The sequence below is a fragment of the Ursus maritimus genome, unplaced genomic scaffold, assembly GCF_017311325.1.
Source record: "Ursus maritimus isolate PB19 unplaced genomic scaffold, ASM1731132v1 scaffold_34, whole genome shotgun sequence".
Classification (NCBI taxonomy): domain Eukaryota; kingdom Metazoa; phylum Chordata; class Mammalia; order Carnivora; family Ursidae; genus Ursus; species Ursus maritimus.
Genome location: NW_024426008.1, coordinates 4,210,002 through 4,231,860, shown reverse-complemented (window position 1 = coordinate 4,231,860; position 21,859 = coordinate 4,210,002). Strand labels below are relative to the sequence as shown.

At 37.8% G+C, this 21,859-nt stretch overlaps 1 protein-coding gene across 6 annotated transcripts in view; it reads left to right on the top strand.

The window, feature by feature from the left end:
- Positions 1 to 21,859, top strand: part of NAA35 (N-alpha-acetyltransferase 35, NatC auxiliary subunit) — a 95,212-nt gene that overhangs the window by 31,511 nt on the left and 41,842 nt on the right. For 5 of the 6 annotated variants that reach the window (XM_040620180.1, XM_040620183.1, XM_040620182.1 and 2 more), the window contains 5 exons: positions 1,262 to 1,328; positions 1,408 to 1,451; positions 2,643 to 2,693; positions 3,337 to 3,420; positions 4,334 to 4,448. In XM_040620180.1, the coding sequence (XP_040476114.1) occupies positions 1,262 to 1,328; positions 1,408 to 1,451; positions 2,643 to 2,693; positions 3,337 to 3,420; positions 4,334 to 4,448 (361 nt within the window). The remainder of the gene's footprint in view (positions 1 to 1,261; positions 1,329 to 1,407; positions 1,452 to 2,642; positions 2,694 to 3,336; positions 3,421 to 4,333; positions 4,449 to 21,859) is intronic. The other variant, XM_040620184.1, reaches the window with a different exon arrangement.

The following is a 21,859-nucleotide window of genomic DNA, read 5'->3' as shown; positions in this document are numbered from 1 at the left end:
GATAGCTCAGTCAGTTAAGTGTCCGACTTGCTTTTGTGTGAGGTCATGATCTCAGGATCTTGAAATCAAGCCCTGCGTCAGGCTCCACACTGGGCATGGAGTCTGCTTGAGATTCTTTTTCTTCCTCTGTCTTAAAAGAAAAGAAAAGAAAAAATCTAGAGGAATTGAGGTACAGGTTTTCAGCCAGAGTAACTGTGGGTGGATGGGGGTGCCATTTAGCAACATGGTAAACACTGGGAGAGTTCCTTTTTGAAAGATGTGTAAAATGTGAGAATCCTATTTGGTGGCCAAGTAGGGATAGAGTATAAACTTTACCTAGAGGATAAGCTTATAGTTCTGTAACACAACCTGAGATTTTTAAAAGACCCAATCCTTTGAGTCTTATAATACCACTAACAATAGTTCTTTGAACCCAAGGACGTTGTTTTTTTTTTTTTCTTTGTTCATAACATATAGTACATGATATGGATTGTGTACTCACTTATGTTTTTGTTAAGAATCCACAGAAATGTTGCCATAGCTCTAGATACTGCTGTAAATGCTTATTATTCCAATATATTAGGCTTCTGTATACATTTTTGTAAGAATTATAATACAATGGAAACATTCTTTTAATAGAGTTTTTGACTTAATTGAACCAGCCAAATGATATTAAATTCAGTTTTCAAGGTGAGTCTAGCAAACTACTTACTTTGTTAATGTCTCAGTAGTATTTTAAATGATTTCGCAGGTGGAAATCCATATATGTATAAATAATTTTTTTCTTTACAGTGCGACTGAAGTGGAAATATGCTTTTGCTATCACTTTGAGTAATTCTGTTTGAGAAGGCTTAACTTTTGTGGCCTAACAGTGTGTAAACAAGCATTTGATAATTTTTGAAGTAAAAGTCTTATGTAGATTTTGCAAACTTATCGTCAGGTGGTAGTTACTATGTATTTACTGTTCACTTGTGAACGTGAGAATACTTTGTAAGTGGGAATTGTTACTTTCTGACACTATTAGCATTAACCTTATTTTGCAAATGAAAATACTAAATGCCAGTGTATTTAAATTGCCTAAGGGCAAACGATTAAACAGCATTAGAATATGGTGTTTTAAGGATACACTGTAGGGAAAGTGTCTATGTATGATAGCAGTATTTAGACAAGCAGAATGACATTTCGTTACTGTGTTCATATTAGCAAAGTAGGATTTCGTAAGAGGAATATAATAAAAGGTTTTGCTAGTACTCAAGGGCCTAATTATTCCTTTCCTGTACAGGAAGATTTTCAATCAATGACTTATGGATTTAAAATGGCTAACAGTGTGACAGACCTTCGAGTTACAGGTAAAACAGTTTATAAGATGATACACAAGTTTTGTGTTTGAATTTGTTTCCTGTTTAAACTCATTGTCTCTCTTTCTAGGCATGCTAAAAGATGTGGAGGATGACATGCAAAGAAGAGTAAAGGTATACTTCTTTTCTCTTTGCTTTGGTATAGGATTTTCATATTCTTCTAAATGTCAAGTTACCTTTAGCTAATTACAAACAGCTAGCATAAGGAGGGCCACTAGCTTCCTTTATATATGCTGTGCCTTTTTTGCAATTAATTTGAAGACAGCTAAAGCAGTTGTTTCTGGTGAATTAATGTCCCTTTCAAGTACGGAAAATTTAACTTTGAAGATTTTTCAATTTTTTGCCGGTGTTTTAGAAGTAATCGTATGCTCTTTTAAGAATAGCATAATCTAGAATTTTAAGTTCCTCAAAGGTAAGGAGATCTTCTTCAACAGCTATTACGAAGTCTGCAACACAGTAGACGACCTCAGTAAATGGTGGTATCCCAAATCTGGTGAAAGACTTCTTATGAATGATATCCTTCAGCCAGGTGACCCTAATGATTTGGTTCTTATAGAGATTTAAAAAAAGAAAAAAGGTTGTATTTCTGCTGTTCTTTTATACTTGTCTAACACAACATGGTTGTCAAAGCAATTTTATATTATTGCCTTAGTTGATATTTATAATTAAGCGGTGAATTAGGCAATAAAAAAATGCACATGGTGCCCTAGTTTTGGGTGAGGAAAATGCAGCTTAAAAGAGTTAAGTAAACTGAGTCTGCTGAAGGGCATGCCACTAGGAAGGGCAGCGCAGGGCTAGAACCCAGATATTCTGCCAGATCTTCCTATAGTAACTGCCCTACAGTTGTCAGAATAGTCAGTCATATGATACTCATGGAAGAGGTTTTGCATTTTAGTGTAGAACAATCAGTATTTACAATGTGACTTTATGATGTGATTTGTGTAAAGGTTACTATTTTTTTCTAACAGGGTTAGTTTTGAGAGCATCAAGACTTTCAATTAATACGTCCTTTCAAAAAGAAAGAAGTACTGTGTGCCATGTACTTACTTCATTGTTTTGCTTTTGCTGTTTTTAATACCTTATTCTTCTGTATGGTCTTAATAATTTATATCAAAATAGACTTTCTGTATATAGTATTAATAGGAGAAAAATGAAAGATACAGCTTTTTTCTTCCAAATATTTTTCTTAAAAATAAATTTTTATGTTTACTCAAAAAATTAATTTAGCTCTTTACCTTGTATATTTATAAGCTAATATTTCTACAAGTTTGTGTTTATTTTAATTCACGTTTTTTAAACTTTTAGAGTACTCGAAGTCGACAAGGAGAAGAAAGAGATCCAGAAGTTGAACTAGAAGTAATTGAACTTATTTTCTGGTAGATAATATCAGAGAAGTCTACCTCTTAATGTAGTAGTTTTATGAACTGCGTTATAATTTATGGAAGCCCTTTTTAAGGTATTTCTTTACAAATTGGACATTGCAAGGGATTTTATTTCCCTTGTATTTGTTTTGATAGAATAATAATACAGCTCTTTCAAATACATGATTTCAAAGCTCTTCAATATTCCTGTGAGGTAGGAAGAAAAATGATTTTTTACAGATAATGCATCAAAACTTGGCAAAACTCAAGAACTTGGACAGTATGAAAGGCACTAAACCTTTGTCGAGATCCTTAATTTTCTGACTGCTTAAAGCATCTTTTCATCAGTTCTGTTTAAAATGTAATTAAATCAGTTTTTGAGATAATAGTCTAACTTTTTACTTAAGGAAAAATCCATCCCATTGATACAGAAGCTTTACTTTATATTTCTATTTCAGTAGAACAGGCTTTATTTTCTGCAGCTCATTTTCAGGCATTTACAGGACTGTAAGTGAAGGTGTTTTGAATATAGTGAGTTATTTGCATTGAAATTTAGGACTTAAAATACTATATTTTAAAATGAAATTCCTTTGACAGACTTTGCATCTTTTAACTTTTAGTCCTTTCTTATTTTTTAGCACCAGCAGTGTTTAGCAGTATTCAGCAGAGTGAAATTCACTCGAGTGTTACTGACAGTGCTTATAGCCTTTACTAAGAAAGAGGTAAGAGCATTTAATCTATTTCAGTGGGCTTTTTGGGGGGGCAGGACATAGTGTGTTATTGAAGTAGTTCTGAGACTTCTCCATTGAAACGCCTCCATCACACATATACAGCATTCAGCATTTGGTATATTTTATGTATATTATATATATACATATATATATGATGTTAGAGATATTAGATAATTTTCTCAAAAAGTCACATGAATTTACATTCTGTTCCATAACGTACCTGTGTTTGTTGTTGATATATAAAAATAACATTTTATATTACTTACTAGTGGTGTAATAATAGAAGTTGAAATTGCTTGTGTGTAGTCCTGTTTTGTGAATTGAAAAGGAGAAAGCAAAAATGGGAATTTTAGGTAGACCTCTTCTTTCATTCAGTTCAATAATTAACTGTTGGATTTGTGTAAAACCAAAAAAGCCCTAGATGGTGAATATTTTTTCTTCGTGTGTATTTGCATTAACTCAAGTCAATTACAGACTAATTTGTGGATAATTAGGAAGTGGTGAGTAGAGATCCAACCTTTATCATTGATCTAACTTCTAAGTCTCTTTTTTCCTTTTTTTTTTAATTCACCTTAATGAATGGCATAGTAGAAATGCTGAAAATTTCCAGTTGACCACAGTTCAGTTTTTTTCCTTTATTTTTTTAAAATGTAAGACGAACAGAACAAGCCAGAAATGTTTCCCATTATTTTTTAATGGTTCCTACAAGAATAGAAATGGGTAAAAAAAATAATAATAATTTTTATCCTAACAGGATCTGAGCATCCTGTATTAAGTGAATAGTTTGTGAGAACCGATGTCATTACAACATTTAATTTCATTATTGTTTATAGGATTTTCCTATTTAATGTATATCTTTCAGTGAAAGAATATGTAAGAATGTTTTTGGTGATTTATTTGCTAGACCAGTGCTGTTGCAGAAGCTCAAAAATTGATGGTTCAAGCAGCAGATCTTCTTTCTGCCATTCATAATTCATTGCATCATGGCATCCAGGCTCAGAATGATACTACAAAAGGAGGTAATTGTCTGTTTTTACTCCTCCTCTTTTTTTTCTTACCCATCCAGATTGTGTAGAGTTTGGTTTATTCTAAAATTTCATGTAAGTTCATCTGTTTGGACCTTGGAATGTTTTATTCCATAGACTTGTATAGTGTTTATGCTTTCTTTTAAATATAGTATAGACCAAAAATTGTACTGTAGAACTTGACCATCTCTTGTGTCTTACTGTTTGGGCTCTGAATATTTACTGTCAGGTGATCATTCTGTGATGTGAGCAGTACGTTCTTTTTTAATCACCTCTTCCCTCTACTCCTTTGAGAGATCACTACCTCGATTACATAGTATTCCCTGAATACTGCGCCTATACCCTCTGTGGTCTCCTTGCACTCATAACTCTGTTATAACATTTTTTTAGTACATCATGTTGTAGTTGTTTACCTGTTTGTTTTTGTGACAATATTTTAGGCCAGGAACTGTCTTGTTTGCGTGTCTGTGTGGTGCTTGGCACATTGTTGACGGTAGATTTTATTTATGAAATATTTCTTAAAATGAATAATGTACCTTTGTTGTAAAAGTTGCAGCTGAGAGCACGGATGGGGGGTAGGGGCAGAGGGAGAGGGAGAAGCAGGCTTTCCACTGAGCAGGGCACCTGATGCAGGGCTCGATCCCAGGACCCTGGGACCATGACCTAAGACAGAGGCAGACACTTAACAACTGAGCCATCCAGGTGCCCCCTGAGTTAACATTTTAGCTAATATGTAGCAATTGTGGTTCTTAAAACTCTTTATAATTAGATATTTGTATTCTCTAAATTGTACACTTTTAATAGATGAATTATATGGTATGTTAATTATATCTCAAAGTTGTGATTAAAAGAAGATGGAGCAATGTTTTCAGAATTTGGGTGGGGGGGTGGTTTCTAATCTTGAATCCTATTTTAAGCTATCATTTAATTGTGAAGAAACATAATTGTAGGTATTTAAAGTCTCAAAATTAATCTCCCAAAGCTTTTGAAGATACTGCTGGTATATGTGCTCCATTAAAACAAAGGACTAAGGAGATTCTGGGGAAGATGGCAGAGTAGGAGGATCCTAGGCTCACCTCATTTCACAGATTTACTTATAACACCCATATCAGTGTAAATAACACAGAAAATGACGTGAAGACCGGCAGAAGATTCTCCACAGCTAAATATAGAGAAGAGGCTACATGGAAGAGGGTGGGAAGAGACATGGTCAGAAGCTAAATGGACCCTTGGGGCTGTCTGTGGGAGTGAGGAACACTGAGGATTCAGACAGAGGGAGAGGAGCAGACCCCACATGGTTGTATGAGGGACTTACTCTGGGAAGATGAATCCCCATAACATTCGGCTTTGAAAACCAGAGGGGTTTAGCTTCTTGAGTTCTTAAAACCAATGGGGCTTAACGCCCAGGACTTTAAAAGTCATCAGGCTCAGCTCTGAGCTAGAGGGCAATAGGAAACTGAGTCCCTGTCCTTCAAGAGACAGCATAACAACCCTGCTGAGATATAGCATAGAAGCAGCAGTTTGAAAATTTATTTGAGTTGGGGGATGGTTTCTAATCTTGAATTAGAAGCAGAACGGAATTTATTTCCTGGACTCAGAAGTGTGCTGCAGGTGCAGGGAACAGTAGGAGACTTTTCTAAGAACAAAAGAGCTGGTGGGTGCCATTTCCTTCCCTGCCTACCGAGCCTAGAAACAGACGCCTATGGGAACCAGTGCTTCACACTCTTCACCTAGCTTAACTAATTCCATCCCCATGCTCTTCAAACCTGCCCCCTCCAACACACCCACTGCAGGAGTTTTCCCAAATCCTCTACATTACCCTACCACAGCAGACTAGCACAAACCTTGGTAACACTGCATGTCCCTCTTTGCATTCACTTACAGACCCGTCCCCTCTAACACATCCTTAACTGGGGTCCCTCCAAAGTGGTACTGCAAGCATGGCAATGTGCAAGCATCCCCAACAGGGATCAGCACCTCTCAAAGTGACTCTTACCCTGGAGAGAGGGCAAGAAACCACACACCCTGATCCAACTGCAGCCCCACAATGGGTTGGTTCTGACTGCCCACCCACAAAATGCTCAGGGGATGACACAGGGAAAGTGGCCTGCAGTACTGTGTGACCATGGTTCTGGCAAATGCCTAGTCTGACCCAACTCAAGCCCAAGGCAGCACGAGACTGGCCCACAAATAACACAAAGACCACACTTTGCCCACAGCAGACAGAGAGCCATTGCAGATGACAGGACTGAAGGCAAACATGGCTCAGTCACAACAGTAGGGTGCACACAACACACATAAGAGATACCCTGAAGCACCAGGTTCTGGTGAATAGGGGACATTGTACTGTAGGCCACCACAGAGACTCTTCTTCATGAGGCCACTGCTTTTTTTTTTTTTTTTTAAGATTTATTTGTTTATTTTGGGGGATGGGCAGGGGGAGAGAGAGCCTTAAGCAAACTCTGCACGGAGGTGGAGCCCAGCGCAGGGCTCAATCTTACATCCCCAAGATCATGACTTGAGACAAAAATGAGAGTCAGACACCTATCTGACTGCGCCACTCAGACACCCCTTATAAAGCCACTACTTTCAAGAGTAGAGGACAAAGGGGCGCCTGGGTGGCACAGCGGGTAAGCACCTGCCTTCAGCTCAGGGCGTGATCCTGGTGTTATGGGATCGAGCCCCACATCAGGCTCTTCCGCTATGAGCCTGCTTCTTCCTCTCCCACTCCCCCTGCTTGTGTTCCCTCTCTCGCTGGCTGTCTCTCTGTCGAATAAATAAATAAAATCTTTAAAAAAAAAAAAAAAGAGTAGAGGACAAAGCTGACTTTCCTAACACAGAGAAACAGACACAGAGTTAAACAAAATGGGGAAATAGAGGAATATGTCCCAAATGAAAGAAAAGGACAGAACCACATCAAGAGACCTAAATGAAACTGAGGTAGGTTATATGCCTGTTAGGGAATTCAAAGTAATTGTCATAGAGATGTTCACTGAACTTGAGAAAAGAGTGGTAAATCTCAGTGAGATCCTCAAAAAGAGATGTAATACAGAAAAGAACCTATCAGAGATGAAGAACTCAATAACTAAAATTAAAAATACACTAGAGGGAATGAATAGTAGATGAGAGGGAGCAGAAGAGCAGATGCAGTGACCTGGAGAACAGAATAATGGAAAGCAATGAAGCCAAACGAGAAAGAAAAAAGAATAATAAAAAAAGAGAATAGATTAAGGGAACTTAGCAATATTGTCAAGTGTAACAGTATTCACATTATAGGGATCCCATAAGGAGAAGAGAGCAAAAAGAGGACAGAAAATTTATTTGAAGAAATGATAGTGGAAAACTTCTTGAATCTAGGGAAGGAAACAAATCCAGATCCAGGAAGCACAAAGATTCCCCAACAAAATCAACCCAAGGAGATCCATACCAAGACACATAGTAATTAAAATGGAAAAAGTAGAGCTAAAGATAATTTATAAAGCAGCAAACAAAAGAAGACAGTTATATACAAGGGAAATATGATAAGGCTATCAGCTGATTTTTTCAGCAGAAACTTTGCAGGCCAGAAGGAGTGGCATGATATATTCAGAGTGCTAACAGAAAAAAACCTGCAACTGAATCCATCCAGCAAGGCTATCATTCAGAATAGAAGGAGAGAGAGTTTCCAAGACAAACAAAAGTTAAAGGAATTCATCACTACTAAGCCAGTTCTATAAGAAATGTTAAAGGGATTCTCTGAGTGGGAAGGAAAAACCATAAGCAGGAGTAAGAAAAAGTGGGAAGCACAAAAGCTATAAAATATCTTTAGAAATTCGTCAAGTGTTTTCACAAAGTAAAAGGATGTTAAAGTAGGACACTCCATACCTAAAATGTGGGGGAGTAAAAATTTAGTGCTTTTAGAATGGCTTCAGACTTAAGCAACCATCAAATTAATAGGGACTGCTATATACTAAGTTGTTACATGTAAACCTGATGGTAACCACAAATCAAAAACCGGTAATAGATATGCAAAAAGTAAAGAGAAAGGAATCCAAATATATCAAACTATTCCAAGAAATAATAGAGGAAAGAAAGCTTCACTAAAGAAAGCCAACAAACCGTGAGAGAAGGGAAGAGAACAGAGAATTACAAAACCAACCATAAAAAAGCAAGTAACAAAGTGGCAGTAAGTACATACCTATCAATAGTTACTTTGAATGTAAATGGACTAAATGCTTCAATCAAAAGACATAGGATGGTGGAATGGATAAAAAAACCAAGATCCATCTATATGCTGCCTACAGGAGACTCATTTCAGACCTAAAGACACATGCAGATTGAAAGTGAAGAGATAGAATCTAACACTTATGCAAATGGCACTGAAAAGAAAGCCAGTGTATAGCAGTACTTAAATGAAACAAAATAGACTTTTTTTTTTTTAAAGATTTTATTTATTTATTTGACAGAGATAGAGACAGCCAGCGAGAGAGAGAACACAAGCAGGGGGAGTGGGAGAGGAAGAAGCAGGCTCATAGCAGAGGAGCCTGATGTGGGGCTCGATCCCATAACGCCAGGATCACGCCCTGAGCCGAAGGCAGACGCTTAACCACTGTGCCACCCAGGCACCCCCAAAATAGACTTTAAAAAAAAAATAATGAGAGCCAAAGAAAGATACTACATAATCATAAAAGGAACAATCCAACAAGAAGAGACAACAATGTAAATATTTATGTACCCAAAGTGGGAGCACCCAAAACATAAAGCAGCTATCAACAAACATAAAGAAAGTAATTGATAGTACTGTATTAATAGTAGGGGACTTTAACACCCCACTTACATCAATGGATAGATCATCCAAACAGAAAATCAATAAGAAAACAGTGACTTTGATGACACTTTGGACCACACGGATCTAATAGATATATTTGGAACATTCCACCCTCAATCAGCAGAATGCACATCTTTTTCCTTTTTTCTTTTTTCTTTTTCTTTTTTTTAAAGATTTTATTTATTTAAGAGAGAGAAAGCGAGTGAGCAGGGAGGAGAGGGAGAGGGAGAAGCAGGCTCCTGGATGAGCAAGGAGCCTGACACAGGGCTCGATCCCAGGACCCTGGGGATCATGACCTGAGCCAAAGGCAGATGCTTAAACTACTGAGCCACCCAGGTGCCCATGGAACACTCTCCAGAATAGATCACATATTAGGCCACAAAACAAATCTCAACATATTCAGAAAGATCAAAGTCACACCATGCATCTTTTCCAACCACAGTGCTATGAAACTGGAAATCAACCAAAAGAAAATATCTGGAAAGAACACAAATACGTGGAGGTTAAGTAACATGCTACTAAACAATGAATGGATCAACCAAGAAATCAAAGAGGAAATAAAAAAATACATGGAGAAAAATGAAAATGAAAACAACCGTTCAGAATATTTTAGATGCTTTAAAAGTGGTTTTACGAGAGAAGTTTATAGCAATACAGGCCTATCTCAAGAAGCAAGAAAAATTTCAGACAACCTAATCTTACACCTAAAGGAGTTAGGACAAACAAAACCCCAAAATAGTAGAAGAAAGGAAATAGTAAAGATTAAAGCAGAAATACATGAAATAGAAACTAAAAAAAAAAAAAAAAAAAAAAAAAAAAAAAAAAAGTTAGAAGAGATTAATGAATCCAGGAGCTGGATCTTAGAAAAGATAACAAAATTGATACACCATTTGCCAGACTCATCAAAAAAAGAGAAGGGACTCAAACAAAATCAGAAATGAAAGAGGAGAAATAACACCACAGAAATAGAAGGGATTATAAGAGAATGTTATGTAAAATTATATGTCAAAAGATTGGGACAATCTAGAAGAAACGGATACATTCCTAGAAACATATAAACTACCAAAACTGAAGCAGGAAGAAATAGAATATTTTAACAGATCAATTACCAGCAATGAAACTAAATCCGTAATCAAAAAGTTCCCAACAAAGAAAAGTCCAGGACCAGACGGCTTCACTGGTGAACTCTATCAAATATTTAAAGAAGAGTTAATAATTCTGCACATCTCAAGCTATTCTAAAAAACAGAAGAGGAAGGAAAACTTCTGAATTCATTCTATGAGGTCAGCATTACTCTGATCCCAAACCAGATAAACACACTACAAAAAAAAGAGAATTATAGGCCAATATCCCTGATGAACATAGATGCAGAAGTCCTCAACAAAGTATTACCAAACTGCATTCAACAATACATTAAAAAAAATTCACCATGATTGAATGAAATTTACTCCTATGATGGAAGGGTGGTTCAGGATTCCCAAATCAGTCAGTATGATGTATCATATCAACAAGAGAATGGGAAAAAACTAGGTAGATGCAGAAAAAGCATTCGACAAAGTACAACGGCCATTCATGATTTAAAAAAAAAGAAGACCCTCAAAAAAGTAGGTGTAGAGGGAACATATCTCAATATAACAAAGGCAAGGTCTGAAAACGCACAACCAACATACTCAATGCTGAAAAATTAAGAGCTTTCCCTTAAGATCAAGAACAAGACAATGATGCCCATTCTCACCACTTTTATTCAACATAGTACTGAAGTCATAGGCACAAGCAATGAGACAAGAAAAACAGAAGGCTGCTTCACATTGATAAGGAAGAAATAAAGCTTTCGCTCTTTGCAGATGACATGATACTATACTAGAAAACCCTGAAGATTCTACCAAAAAACTATTAGAACTGATACATGAAGTCAGTAAGGTTGAAGGATACAAAATCAATATACAGAAATCTGTTGCATTTCTGTACACTAATAATGAAGTAACAGAAAAAAAAATTAAGAAAACTATTCCATTTACAGTTGCACCAAAAATAATACCTAGGGATAAACTTAACCAAGGAGGGGACAGACATGTATTCTGAAAACTATATAAAACATTGATGAAAGAAATTGAAGAGGACACAAACAAATGAAAAGATATTCCATGCTCATGGATTAGGAGAACAAATATTAAAATGGCCATAATACCCAAAGCAATCTGTTGATTTAACACAATCTCTGTCAAAATACTAACAGCATTTTTCACAGAGCAAGAAAAGAAATTGTAAAATTAATTAATAGGTATTAACTCTTGTTTAAAAATCCTAAAATTTGGTTGGAACCACAGAAGACCCTGAATAGCTAAAGCAGTCTTGAAAAAGAACAAAACTGGAGGTATCAGAATCCCAGATTTCAAGGTATACTACAAAGCTGTAGCAATCAAAGCTGTATGATACACAAAGATAGACACATAGATTAGTGGAACAGAATAGCCCAGAAATAAACTCACAATTATATGATGAATTAATCTTTGACAAAGGAGGCAAGAATATGCAATGGGAAAAAGTCTCTTCAACAAATGGTGTTGGTAAAAGTGGACAGCTGCATGTAAAAGAATGATAGTGGACCACTTTGTTACGTCATACACAAAAATAAATTCAAAATGGATTAATGAATTAACTGTGAGACCTGAAACCATAAAAATCCCAGAAGAGAGTACAGGCAGTAATTTCTCTGACCTCAACTGTAGCAACATTTTAGGTCCCCTGAGGCAAGGAAAACAAAAGCAAAAAGAAACTATTGGGACTGCATCAAAATTAAAAGATCTGCACATCAAGGGAAATAATTAACAAAACAAAAACAACTTAATGGGAGAAGATATTTGCAAATGATGTATCTGATAAGGAGTTAGTATCCAAAATATATAAAGAATGTATACAGTTCAACATCTAAAAAAAATAAAAATAGGCAGAAAACATGAACAGACATTTCTCCAAAGACATCCAGATGGCCAACAGACACTTGAAAAGATGCTCAGAATCACTCATCATCAGGAAAATGCAAATCAAAACTACAATGAAATGTCACCTCACATGTGTCAGAATGGCTAAAATCAAAAACACCTGAGTCAACAAGTGTTGGTGAGATTGTGGAGAAAAAGGAACTCTTGTATGCTACTGGTTGGAATGCAAACTGGTGCAGGCACTGTGGAAAGCAGTATGGCGGTTCCTCAAAAAATTAAAAATAGAGTTATCATAGGACGTGGTAATGCCACTAGTGAGTATTTACCTAAAGAAAAGGGAAACACTAATTCAAAAAGATATATGCACGCCTATGTTTATTGTGGCATTATTAATAATAGTCAAACTAGGGAAGCAGCCTATGCCCACTGACAGATGAAATAGATAAAGAGATGTGGTTTTATACACACACACACACACACACACACACACACAAAGACACACTGGAATATTACTTAGCAATAAAAAAGGAATGGGCCCTTTCCATTTGCAGCAGCATGGATGGATCTAGAGGGTATAATGCTAAGTGAAGTCATTCAGTCAAGAAAGACAATTACCATATGATTTCACTCAAATGTGGAATTTTTTTAAAAGATTTTATTTATTTAGTTGAAAGAACAGCAGGAGTAACAGAGGGGGAGGGACAAGCAGACTCTGAGCTGAACATAGAGCCTGACATGGGGCTTGATCTCACCACCCTGAGATCATGACTTGAACTGAAATCAAGAGTTGGTTGGACGCTAAACCAACTGAGCCACGCAGGTGCCCTTCTAATGTGGAATTTAAGAAACAAATGAACAAAGGAAAAAAGAGACAAATGAAAACCAGGCTTAAATATAGAGAACAAACCTGTGGTGACCAGGTTACCACCTGTGGAGGGTGGAAATGGGTGAAACAGATGAAGGGGATTAAGAATACATTTATTTTGATTAGCACTGAGTAATGTATCAGATTGTTGAATCACTGTATTGTACAACTGAAACTAATGTTAACATTGTATGTTAATTTTACTGGAATTAAAAAAAAAACAAGAATAAATCAAGGAAAAGGAAAGCAAGGAATTTGGGGAATATGAGAATCCAGCATGAAAGAATAATGAAGAAAATCCCCAGGGTGATTATGCAGTGAGATCACCAGATAGTAACTCAGCATTGTACTTGAAGGACAAATCCAGCTTGGAGAAAGTCACAAGGCTCTAGGGGAGAGTCTTGAAGTAGATATAAGCAGAGGAGGAGGTTTGGACAATCAAAAGTTTGAGAGACAACTAGGAACTTGGATAGAGCTGATCCACAAGGTTCATTTCCTACATGATAACCACTCTGTCAGGACTGGGAAAGGTGACATTTTATCTAATGCTCCGAAACCAAACAGTCAAGGAAAATGAAGAAACAAAGGAATGTGTTCTAGACAAAAGAACAAGATAAATATCCAGAAACAGATCTTAATGAAGCAGAAATAGGTGATTTGTCTAATTGAGAATTCACAATAACAGTCAAAAAGATTCTCACCAAAGTCAGGAAGCAATGCATGACTAAAGTAAGAATTTCAACAAGGACATAGAAAATATATAAAGTACCAAAAAGAAATCACAGAGTTGAAGAATATAATAACTGAAATGAAAAATTCGGTAGAGGCATTCCAAACAGACTAGATCAAGTGGAAGAAAAGATCGGCAAGCTTGATAGGTTAGCGGAATTCATCCCCTGGAGCAGAAAGAAAAGAAAAAATTCAAAAAATAGAGATAGCTTATAGGATTATGGGACACCACCATAAAAGCAGACCATCTTATACATTATAGGGATCCCAGAAGGAGAAGAGAGGAGCAGAAAGCTTACTCACAAAAATAATAGCTGAAAACTCCTAAACTGGGAAAAGTAACAGACATCCAGATCCAGGAAGCCTAAGAAGTACCAATAAGATAAATCCAAGGAGACCCACACCACAGTTTATGATTAAATTGTCAAAAGTTAAAGACAAGTAATGAATCTTGAAAGCAGCAAAAGAAAAGCAACTTGTTACATAAAAGGGACACCCCCCCCCCAATAAGATTGTCAATAGATTTTTGAGCAGAAACCTTACTTACCAAAAGGGAGAAGGATCATATATTCAAAGTGATGAGCAAAAAACCTTCCAACCTAGTGTACTTTACCCAGCAAAGTTATCATTCAGGATTGAATGAGAGAGTTTTCCAGATAAGCAAAAGCTAAGGGGGTTCATCATCACCAGACCCACCCTTACAAGAGATATTAAAGGGAGTTCTTCAAGATGAAACAAAAGGTTACTAATTAGTATCAGGAAAATGTGTGAAAGTATAATACTGGTAAAAGTAAATACAGTTACATTTAGAATACTCTAGTGTTGTAATGGTGGTGAGTAAATCACTTATAACTCTAGTATGAAGGTTAAAAGACAAAAGTATTATGTAACAGTAATTTGATGGATACACAATTGTGACATCCAGAACAAAATATGGGGAGAGGAAGCTTTTGTATGTGTTTGAAGTTATTATCAGCTTAAAATAGACTTATAGATATGTTCTAATGCAAGCCTTGTGGTAACCACAAAGCAAAAACCTATAGTAGAAATACAAAATGTAAAGAGAAGGGAATTCAGAGCATATTGGTATAGAAGGAAAACAGGAATTAGAAAACAACCAGAACACAATTAACAAAATAACAAATGGGAGGGAGCACCTGGGTGTCTCAGTCCATTGTGATTTTGGCTCAGTTCATGATCTCAGGGTCGTGAGATCAAGCCCTGCATTGGGCTCCGTACTGGGCATGGAGCCTGTTAAGATTCTTTTTCTCCCTTTCCCTCTGCCTCTCCCCGCTCTCTAAAAAAAAAAAAAAGAAAGAAAAAGAAAAACCAAAATAAATGGTAAACCCATACCTATCGATTATTACTTTAAATGCAAATGGATTAAAATCTCTAATAAAAAATAGATTGTAGTTAAAGATTTGTCCATTTTATTTATCTTTTCTAAAACCAGCTCTTAATTTCATTGATCTTTCCTATATGGGGGTAAGGAGGGTCTCCATTTATTTCCACTCTGATCTTTATTAGTTTCCTTCCTTCTGCTAACTTTGGGCTTAATTTGTTGTTCTCTTTCTAATTCCTTGAGGTGTTAAGTTAGGTTTTGTATCTGAGATCTTTCCGATTTCTTAATATATGCGTTTATCTTTATAAATTTCCCTCTCAGAAATGCTTTAGCAACATCCTGTAGGTTTTGGTATGTTGTGTTTCCATTTTCATTTGTTTCCAGGTATTTTTTGATTTCCCTTTTGATTTCTTTCACCCATTGGTGGTTTTGTTTCTGCATATTTGTAAATTTTCCAGCTTTCCTCCTGTTGATTTTTAGTTCATACTCTTGTGGTCAGAAAAGACAATTTGGCATGCTTTGTCTTTTTAAATTTGCTAAAAGAATTGTTTTGTGACCTATTATTTGATTTGTCACGGAGAGTGTTCCATGTTCACTTGAGAAGAATGTGTATTCTGCTGCTGTTGGCTGGAATGTTCTATATATTTCTTGTTAAGATCTATTTGGTCTAAAGTATAGCTCAAATACTCAGTTTCTTTATTGATTTTTTTGGAGGGGGGTCTGGATGATCTATCCATTGTTGAAGGTGGATATTGAAGTCCCCTGCTATAAATGTGTTGTCTGTTTCTTTGTTCAGATCTGTTAATATTTGTTTTATATATTTAGGTGTTCCTCTGGTAGGAATTGATTTTCTTGATGAATTGATCCCTTTATTATATATAGACTATCTTTGATTTTTATTATAGTTTTTGGCTTAAAGTCTATTTTGTGTGATATAAGTATAGCTGCCCCTGCTTTCTTTCGGTTTCCGTTAAACCTTTTTTCAGCATTAATTACAATAGCCAGTGTATAGGAACAACCTAAGTATCTGTTCATAGATGAATGAATACAGAAAATATGGTATGTGTGTGTGTGTGTATATACACACACACATACATATATATATATATGTACATACACACAGTGGAATTCAGCCAAAAAAAAGGAGATGTTGTAATTTGTGATAATGTGGATAAATCTGGAGAGCATTATACAAAGTTAAATAAGCCAAAGAAAGACAAATGCTGTGTGGTATAACTTATATGTGCAATCAAAACAGAAACAAACCTGAATTCATAAGAACAGTAAAAAGATGGTTGATGGAGGCTTGGGGAAATATGAAGAGGTTGGTAAAATGGTATAAACTTGCAGTTGTAAGGTTTGAACCTTACATTACAGTGTATGAACATGGTAACTATAGGTTATAATACTGCATTGTGGCTCAGGTGGTTAAGTGTCTGCCTTCAGCTCGGGTCATGATCTCAGGGTCCTGGGATTGAGCCCCACGTTGGGCTCCCTGGTCAGTGAGGAGGCTGCTGCTTCCTCTCCCTCTGTCCCTCCCTGCTGCTTGTGCTTGCACTGTCTCTCAAATAAATAAAATCTTTTTAAAAACAAAAGGAGAAAAAAACTGCAAAACCCCACTGCATTGTGTATTTGAAATTTGCTAAGAAAATAGAACCTAAATGTTCTCACCAAAGGAAAAGAATAGTAAATATGTCAGGTGATAAATGTATTAATTAACTTGATGGGGGGGTATCCTTTCACAATGTATACGTATATCTAACCGTCACATTGTGTTACCTCAATAAAGCAGGAAACAAAATACAAAAATAAAAGGAACTAGCACATCTTGGAGAGTGGGTGATTCCAGGTTTAGGGTAGCGAAAGAAGATGATGAGCTGGAGTATCTTACTGTGCTGAAAGTGAGTAAGTGTTCAAAGAGTGATAGGGACATGTCAGTTAGACACAGAAGGCAGTTTGAAAGGGCATTGATACTGTTCATACAAGATGGGACAACTTGAGCATCAAAGCAGATAATTGTAATAGATCATAATCTGTTAAATAAAAGGGGAAGCCATGTTTCCATATTGTTATAAGTAAATGAATTAATGAATGGACAGTTTGATTATGATGAGCATATTTGGATGTCTTTCCCCCATAACCCCAAATATTTAACCACAAATGGAGAAAGAGTAACTATAGTGAAGAAGCCTGTCCAACTGATCAAAATTAACATTGTCAGTAGAGTCAAATCACCGCTTTGCTGATAGAGTGCGGTGAACAAATGTGACATCACTTTTGTCATAGTCCATAAACTCATAATTTGAATCTAATCATAAGGAAACAAGAGAAACCGACATTGAAGGGCAGTACACAAAATTACTACCATGTTATTGTCCCTGGTCTTACCCAGTAGCCACTGCCCAGCCTCAGCTCCAGGCTGTGAGGGCTCGCGTGTTAGTGCAAGCCTCAGAACCTACAGAAGGCCACTTCTCAACTTACAGAACTTTTCCTGAGTTTAGAAGAATTGTAATTACTTCTTTGCCATTGTCTTTTGGCTTAAATTTTATCTTTGAATTTGAATTATTTGACCTCAGGAAAGAGGCACAGGAGTGCCAGGTTCCTGGTCTTTCTAGCTTGGAAGGAGAGTAAGAGTCAATGAAATGAAGTGCATCTTTTCATAGACACAGATGTGAAGACCATTTTGGAACAGTTTACGAAACTTGAATGAAGTCTAAGGTTTAGGTGATAGTAATTGGTCAGTTCTGTTTTACTAATTCTGGTTATTGTATTGTGAATACATAAGAGTACATATTTTTAAGAATAACATTCTCAACGTATTTGAGGTTGATTCAGTATTGACTGTACTTACAACTTTAAGTTTGAGATTGTTTCAAAGAAAAAAATTTCACGTTAAAAAACAGTTGAGTTTTTGGAGGAGTTAAGATGGCGGAGAAGTAGGGGTCCCCTTTTTCAGCTGGTCCCCTGAGTCGAGCTGGATAGGTACCAGACCACCCTGAAAACCCACGGAATCAGCCTGAGATGCAGGAAGATACATCTGGATCTCTACAAATGAACATCTCCAGCGCAGACTATTGAGGTACGAAGCGGGGAGCCGTGAATCCGCGCACAGATATCGGAAGATAGACGGAAGAGGGAGGGAGACTCTGCCCTCGGGCACCGGGAAGCAGTAGCCACCTGCACTGGGGAGCGGCCAGACTCGAGGACCGGCATCCGCGAGAGAGAGAGCAGACTGAGACCGTGAGCGTGGGAACGCGCGTGCGACCAGACTGAAAACCGGCACTCCTGAGTGCACGCGAACCACACTGAAACAGGGAACTCTGGAGCGCACGCGGGTGGCGGCTGGCGGAGTTAGAAACACAAAGGACAGAGACGTGCCAGCCCTGGAAGTGAGGGCTGGGACTCCGGCTGTGGGGTGCACAACCCGGGACGCTGCAGGGTTTTTAGCAACACCAGCAGAAACAGAGTTAAAGAGGCCAGAAGAGCTCAGTGGAGAGCGGACTGCGCTTTCTCTGTTCTGAGACAGAGGCTGGGATTCGGCCACTGCTGCTCTCTCAGAAGAGCCACAGAAAACGGCCAGGGAAAGCCGCCAGAGAACAGAAGCCTGGAAATACCAGCTCACATTGTGCCAATCCCCATCCCCGCTCTCAGGGGACAGGGAGACTCTACCCAAACAGGTTTGCCTGAGTATCAGTGCAGCAGGCCCCTCCCCGAGAAGGCAGGCTAAAAAATCAAGAAGCCCACATCCCTAAGGTCCCTATAAAACAAGAGCACTCTGCCTGGGTCCTGGTCAATAATTTGGGCTCTGGGCAACTCTGTAACCTCTCCTTATCAGAATGACAAGAAGGAGAAATCCCCCCCAGCAAAGAAAAGATAATGAGTCTGTGGCCTCTGCCACAGAACTGATAGATATGGATATAACCAAATTATCAGAAATGGAGTTCAGAATAACAGTGGTCAAGATGATGTGTAGGCTTGAAAAAAATATTAACGAAAACATTAACGAGAATATAGAATCTCTAAGGGTGGAAATGAGAGCTAATCTGGCAGAAATTAAAAATGCTATGAATCAAATGCAGTCAAAACTAGATGTTCTGACGGCCGGCCAGGGTAAATGAGGCAGAAGGTCGAATTAGTGAATTGGAGGATGGGATGGTAGAAGAGAAAGCTAAAACAGAAATTTGGCTCACAAAAATCCAATCTCGGGGCTCCTGGGTGGCGCAATCGTTAAGCGTCTGCCTTCAGCTCAGGGCGTGATCCCAGCGTTCTGGGATCAAGCCCCACATCAGGGTTCTGTGCTGGGAGCCTGCTTCCTCTCCCACTCTCCCCGCTTGTGTTCCCTCTCTTACTGGCTGTCTCTCTCTGTCAAATAAATAAATAAAATCTTTAAAAAAAAAAAAAAAAGTCCAATCTCAAGAATGTAGGTTACAGGAGATTACTGACTCAATGAAATGTTCCAATGTCACAATCATCGGCATCCCCGAGGGGGTGGAGAAAGATAGAGGTCTAGAAGAGATATTTGAACAAATTGTAGCTGAAAACTTCCCTAATCTAGCAAAGGAAACAAGCATTTGTGTCCACGAGGCAGAGAGGACCCCCCCCCCCAAATTCAACCATGACAAACCTACGCCACGTCACGTCATAGTGCAATTCGCAATTAGATCCAAGGATACAGTATTGGAAGCGGCCAGGGCAAAGAAATTTCTCACGTACAAAGGCAAAAATATTAGGATTACGTCAGACCTATCTACACAGACCTGGAATGAGAGAAAGGGGGGGGCATTTTTAAAGCTCTTTCAGGGACGCCTGGGTGGCGCAGTTGTTAGGTGGCTGCCTTCAGCTCAGGGCGTGATCCTGGCGTTCTGGGATTGAGTCCCACATCAGGCTCCTCCGCTGGGAGCCTGCTTCTTCCTCTCCCACTCCCCTGCTGCGTTCCCTCTCTCTCTGGCTGTCTCTCTGTCACATAAATAAATAAAATCTTTTAAAAAAAAAAAAGCTCTTTCAGAGAAAAACATGCAGCCAAGGATCCTTTATCCAGCAAGGCTGTCATTCAGAATTGATGGAGAGATAAGGACCTTCCAGAATCGCCAGTCACTGACCAATTTCGTAACCACGAAACCAGCCCTACAGGAGATATTAAGGGGGGGTTCTATAAAAGTAAAAAGGCCCCAAGAGTGATACAGAACAGAAAGTCACAATCTATGGAAACAAAGACTTTACTGGCAACATGGCATCATTAAAATCATATCTCTCAGTAATCAGTCTCAATGTGAATGGCTTAAATGTTCCCATAAAACGCCAGAGGGTTACAGATTGGATAAAAAGACATAACCCATCCATTTGCTGTCTACAAGAGACTCATTTTGAACCTAAAGATACATTCAGACTGAAAGTAAAGGGATGGAATCCCATCTTTCACGCCAATGGACCTCAAATGAAAGCTGGGGTAGCAATTCCAATATCAGACAGATTGGATTTTAAACTAAAGACTATAGTTAGAGACACAGAAGGGCACTATATTATTCTTAAAGGATGTATCCAACAAGTGGATATGACAATTATAAATATCTACGCCCCCAACAGGGGAGCAGCAAGATACACAAGCCAACTCTTAACCAGAATAAAGAGACCTATGGATAAAAATACATTAATAGTAGGGGACGTCAACACTCCACTATCAGCAATAGACAGATCACCTAAGCAGAAAATCAGCAAAGAAACAAGAGCTTTGAATGCCATACTCAACGAGTTGGACCTCCTAGATATATATAGAACACTACACCCCAAAACAAAAGAATACTTATTCTTTTCTAATGCACATGGAACATTCTCCAGAATAGACCATATGCTGGGTCACAAAACAGGTCTCAACCGATACCAAAAGATTGAAATTATTCCCTGCATATTCTCAGACCACAACGCTTTGAAAATGGAGCTCAATCACAAGGAAAAATTTGAAAGAAACTCAAACACTTGGAGACAAAGAACCATCCTGCTCAAGAATGATTCGATAAGCCAGGAAATCAAAAATCAATTTAAACAATTTATAGAGACCAACGAGAATGAAAACACAGCGGTCCAATACCTATGGGACACTGCAAAGGCAGTCCTAAGGGGAAAATACATAGCCATCCAAGCCTCACTCAAAAGAATAGAAAAATCTAAAATGCAGGTTTTATATTCTCACCTCAAGAAGCTGGAACAGCAACAGAGGAACAGGCCTAATCCATGCACGAGAAAGCAGTTCATCAAGATTAGAGCAGAGATGAATGAATTAGAAACCAGGAGCACAGTAGAGCAGATCAACAGAACTAGAAGCTGGTTCTTTGAAAGAATAAATAAAATAGATAAGCCACTGGCAAGACTTATCCAAAAGAATAGAGAAAGGACCCAAATTAATAAAATTATGAATGAAGAGAGGTCACAACCAACACCAGTGAAATAGGAGGGATCATTAGAAACTTTTATCAACAGCTTTATGCCAATAAATTCAACAACCTGGAAGAAATGGATGCCTTCCTGGAAACCTATAAACTACCAACACTGAAACAGGAAGAAATTGATTTTTTGAACAGACCGATTAATTATGAAGAGATTGAAGCAGTTATCAAAAAGCTCCCGAAAAACAAGAGTCCAGGGCCTGATGGATTCCCCAGGGAATTCTACCAAACATTCAGAGAAAAAATAATACCTATTCTCCTGAAGCTGTTTCAAAAAATA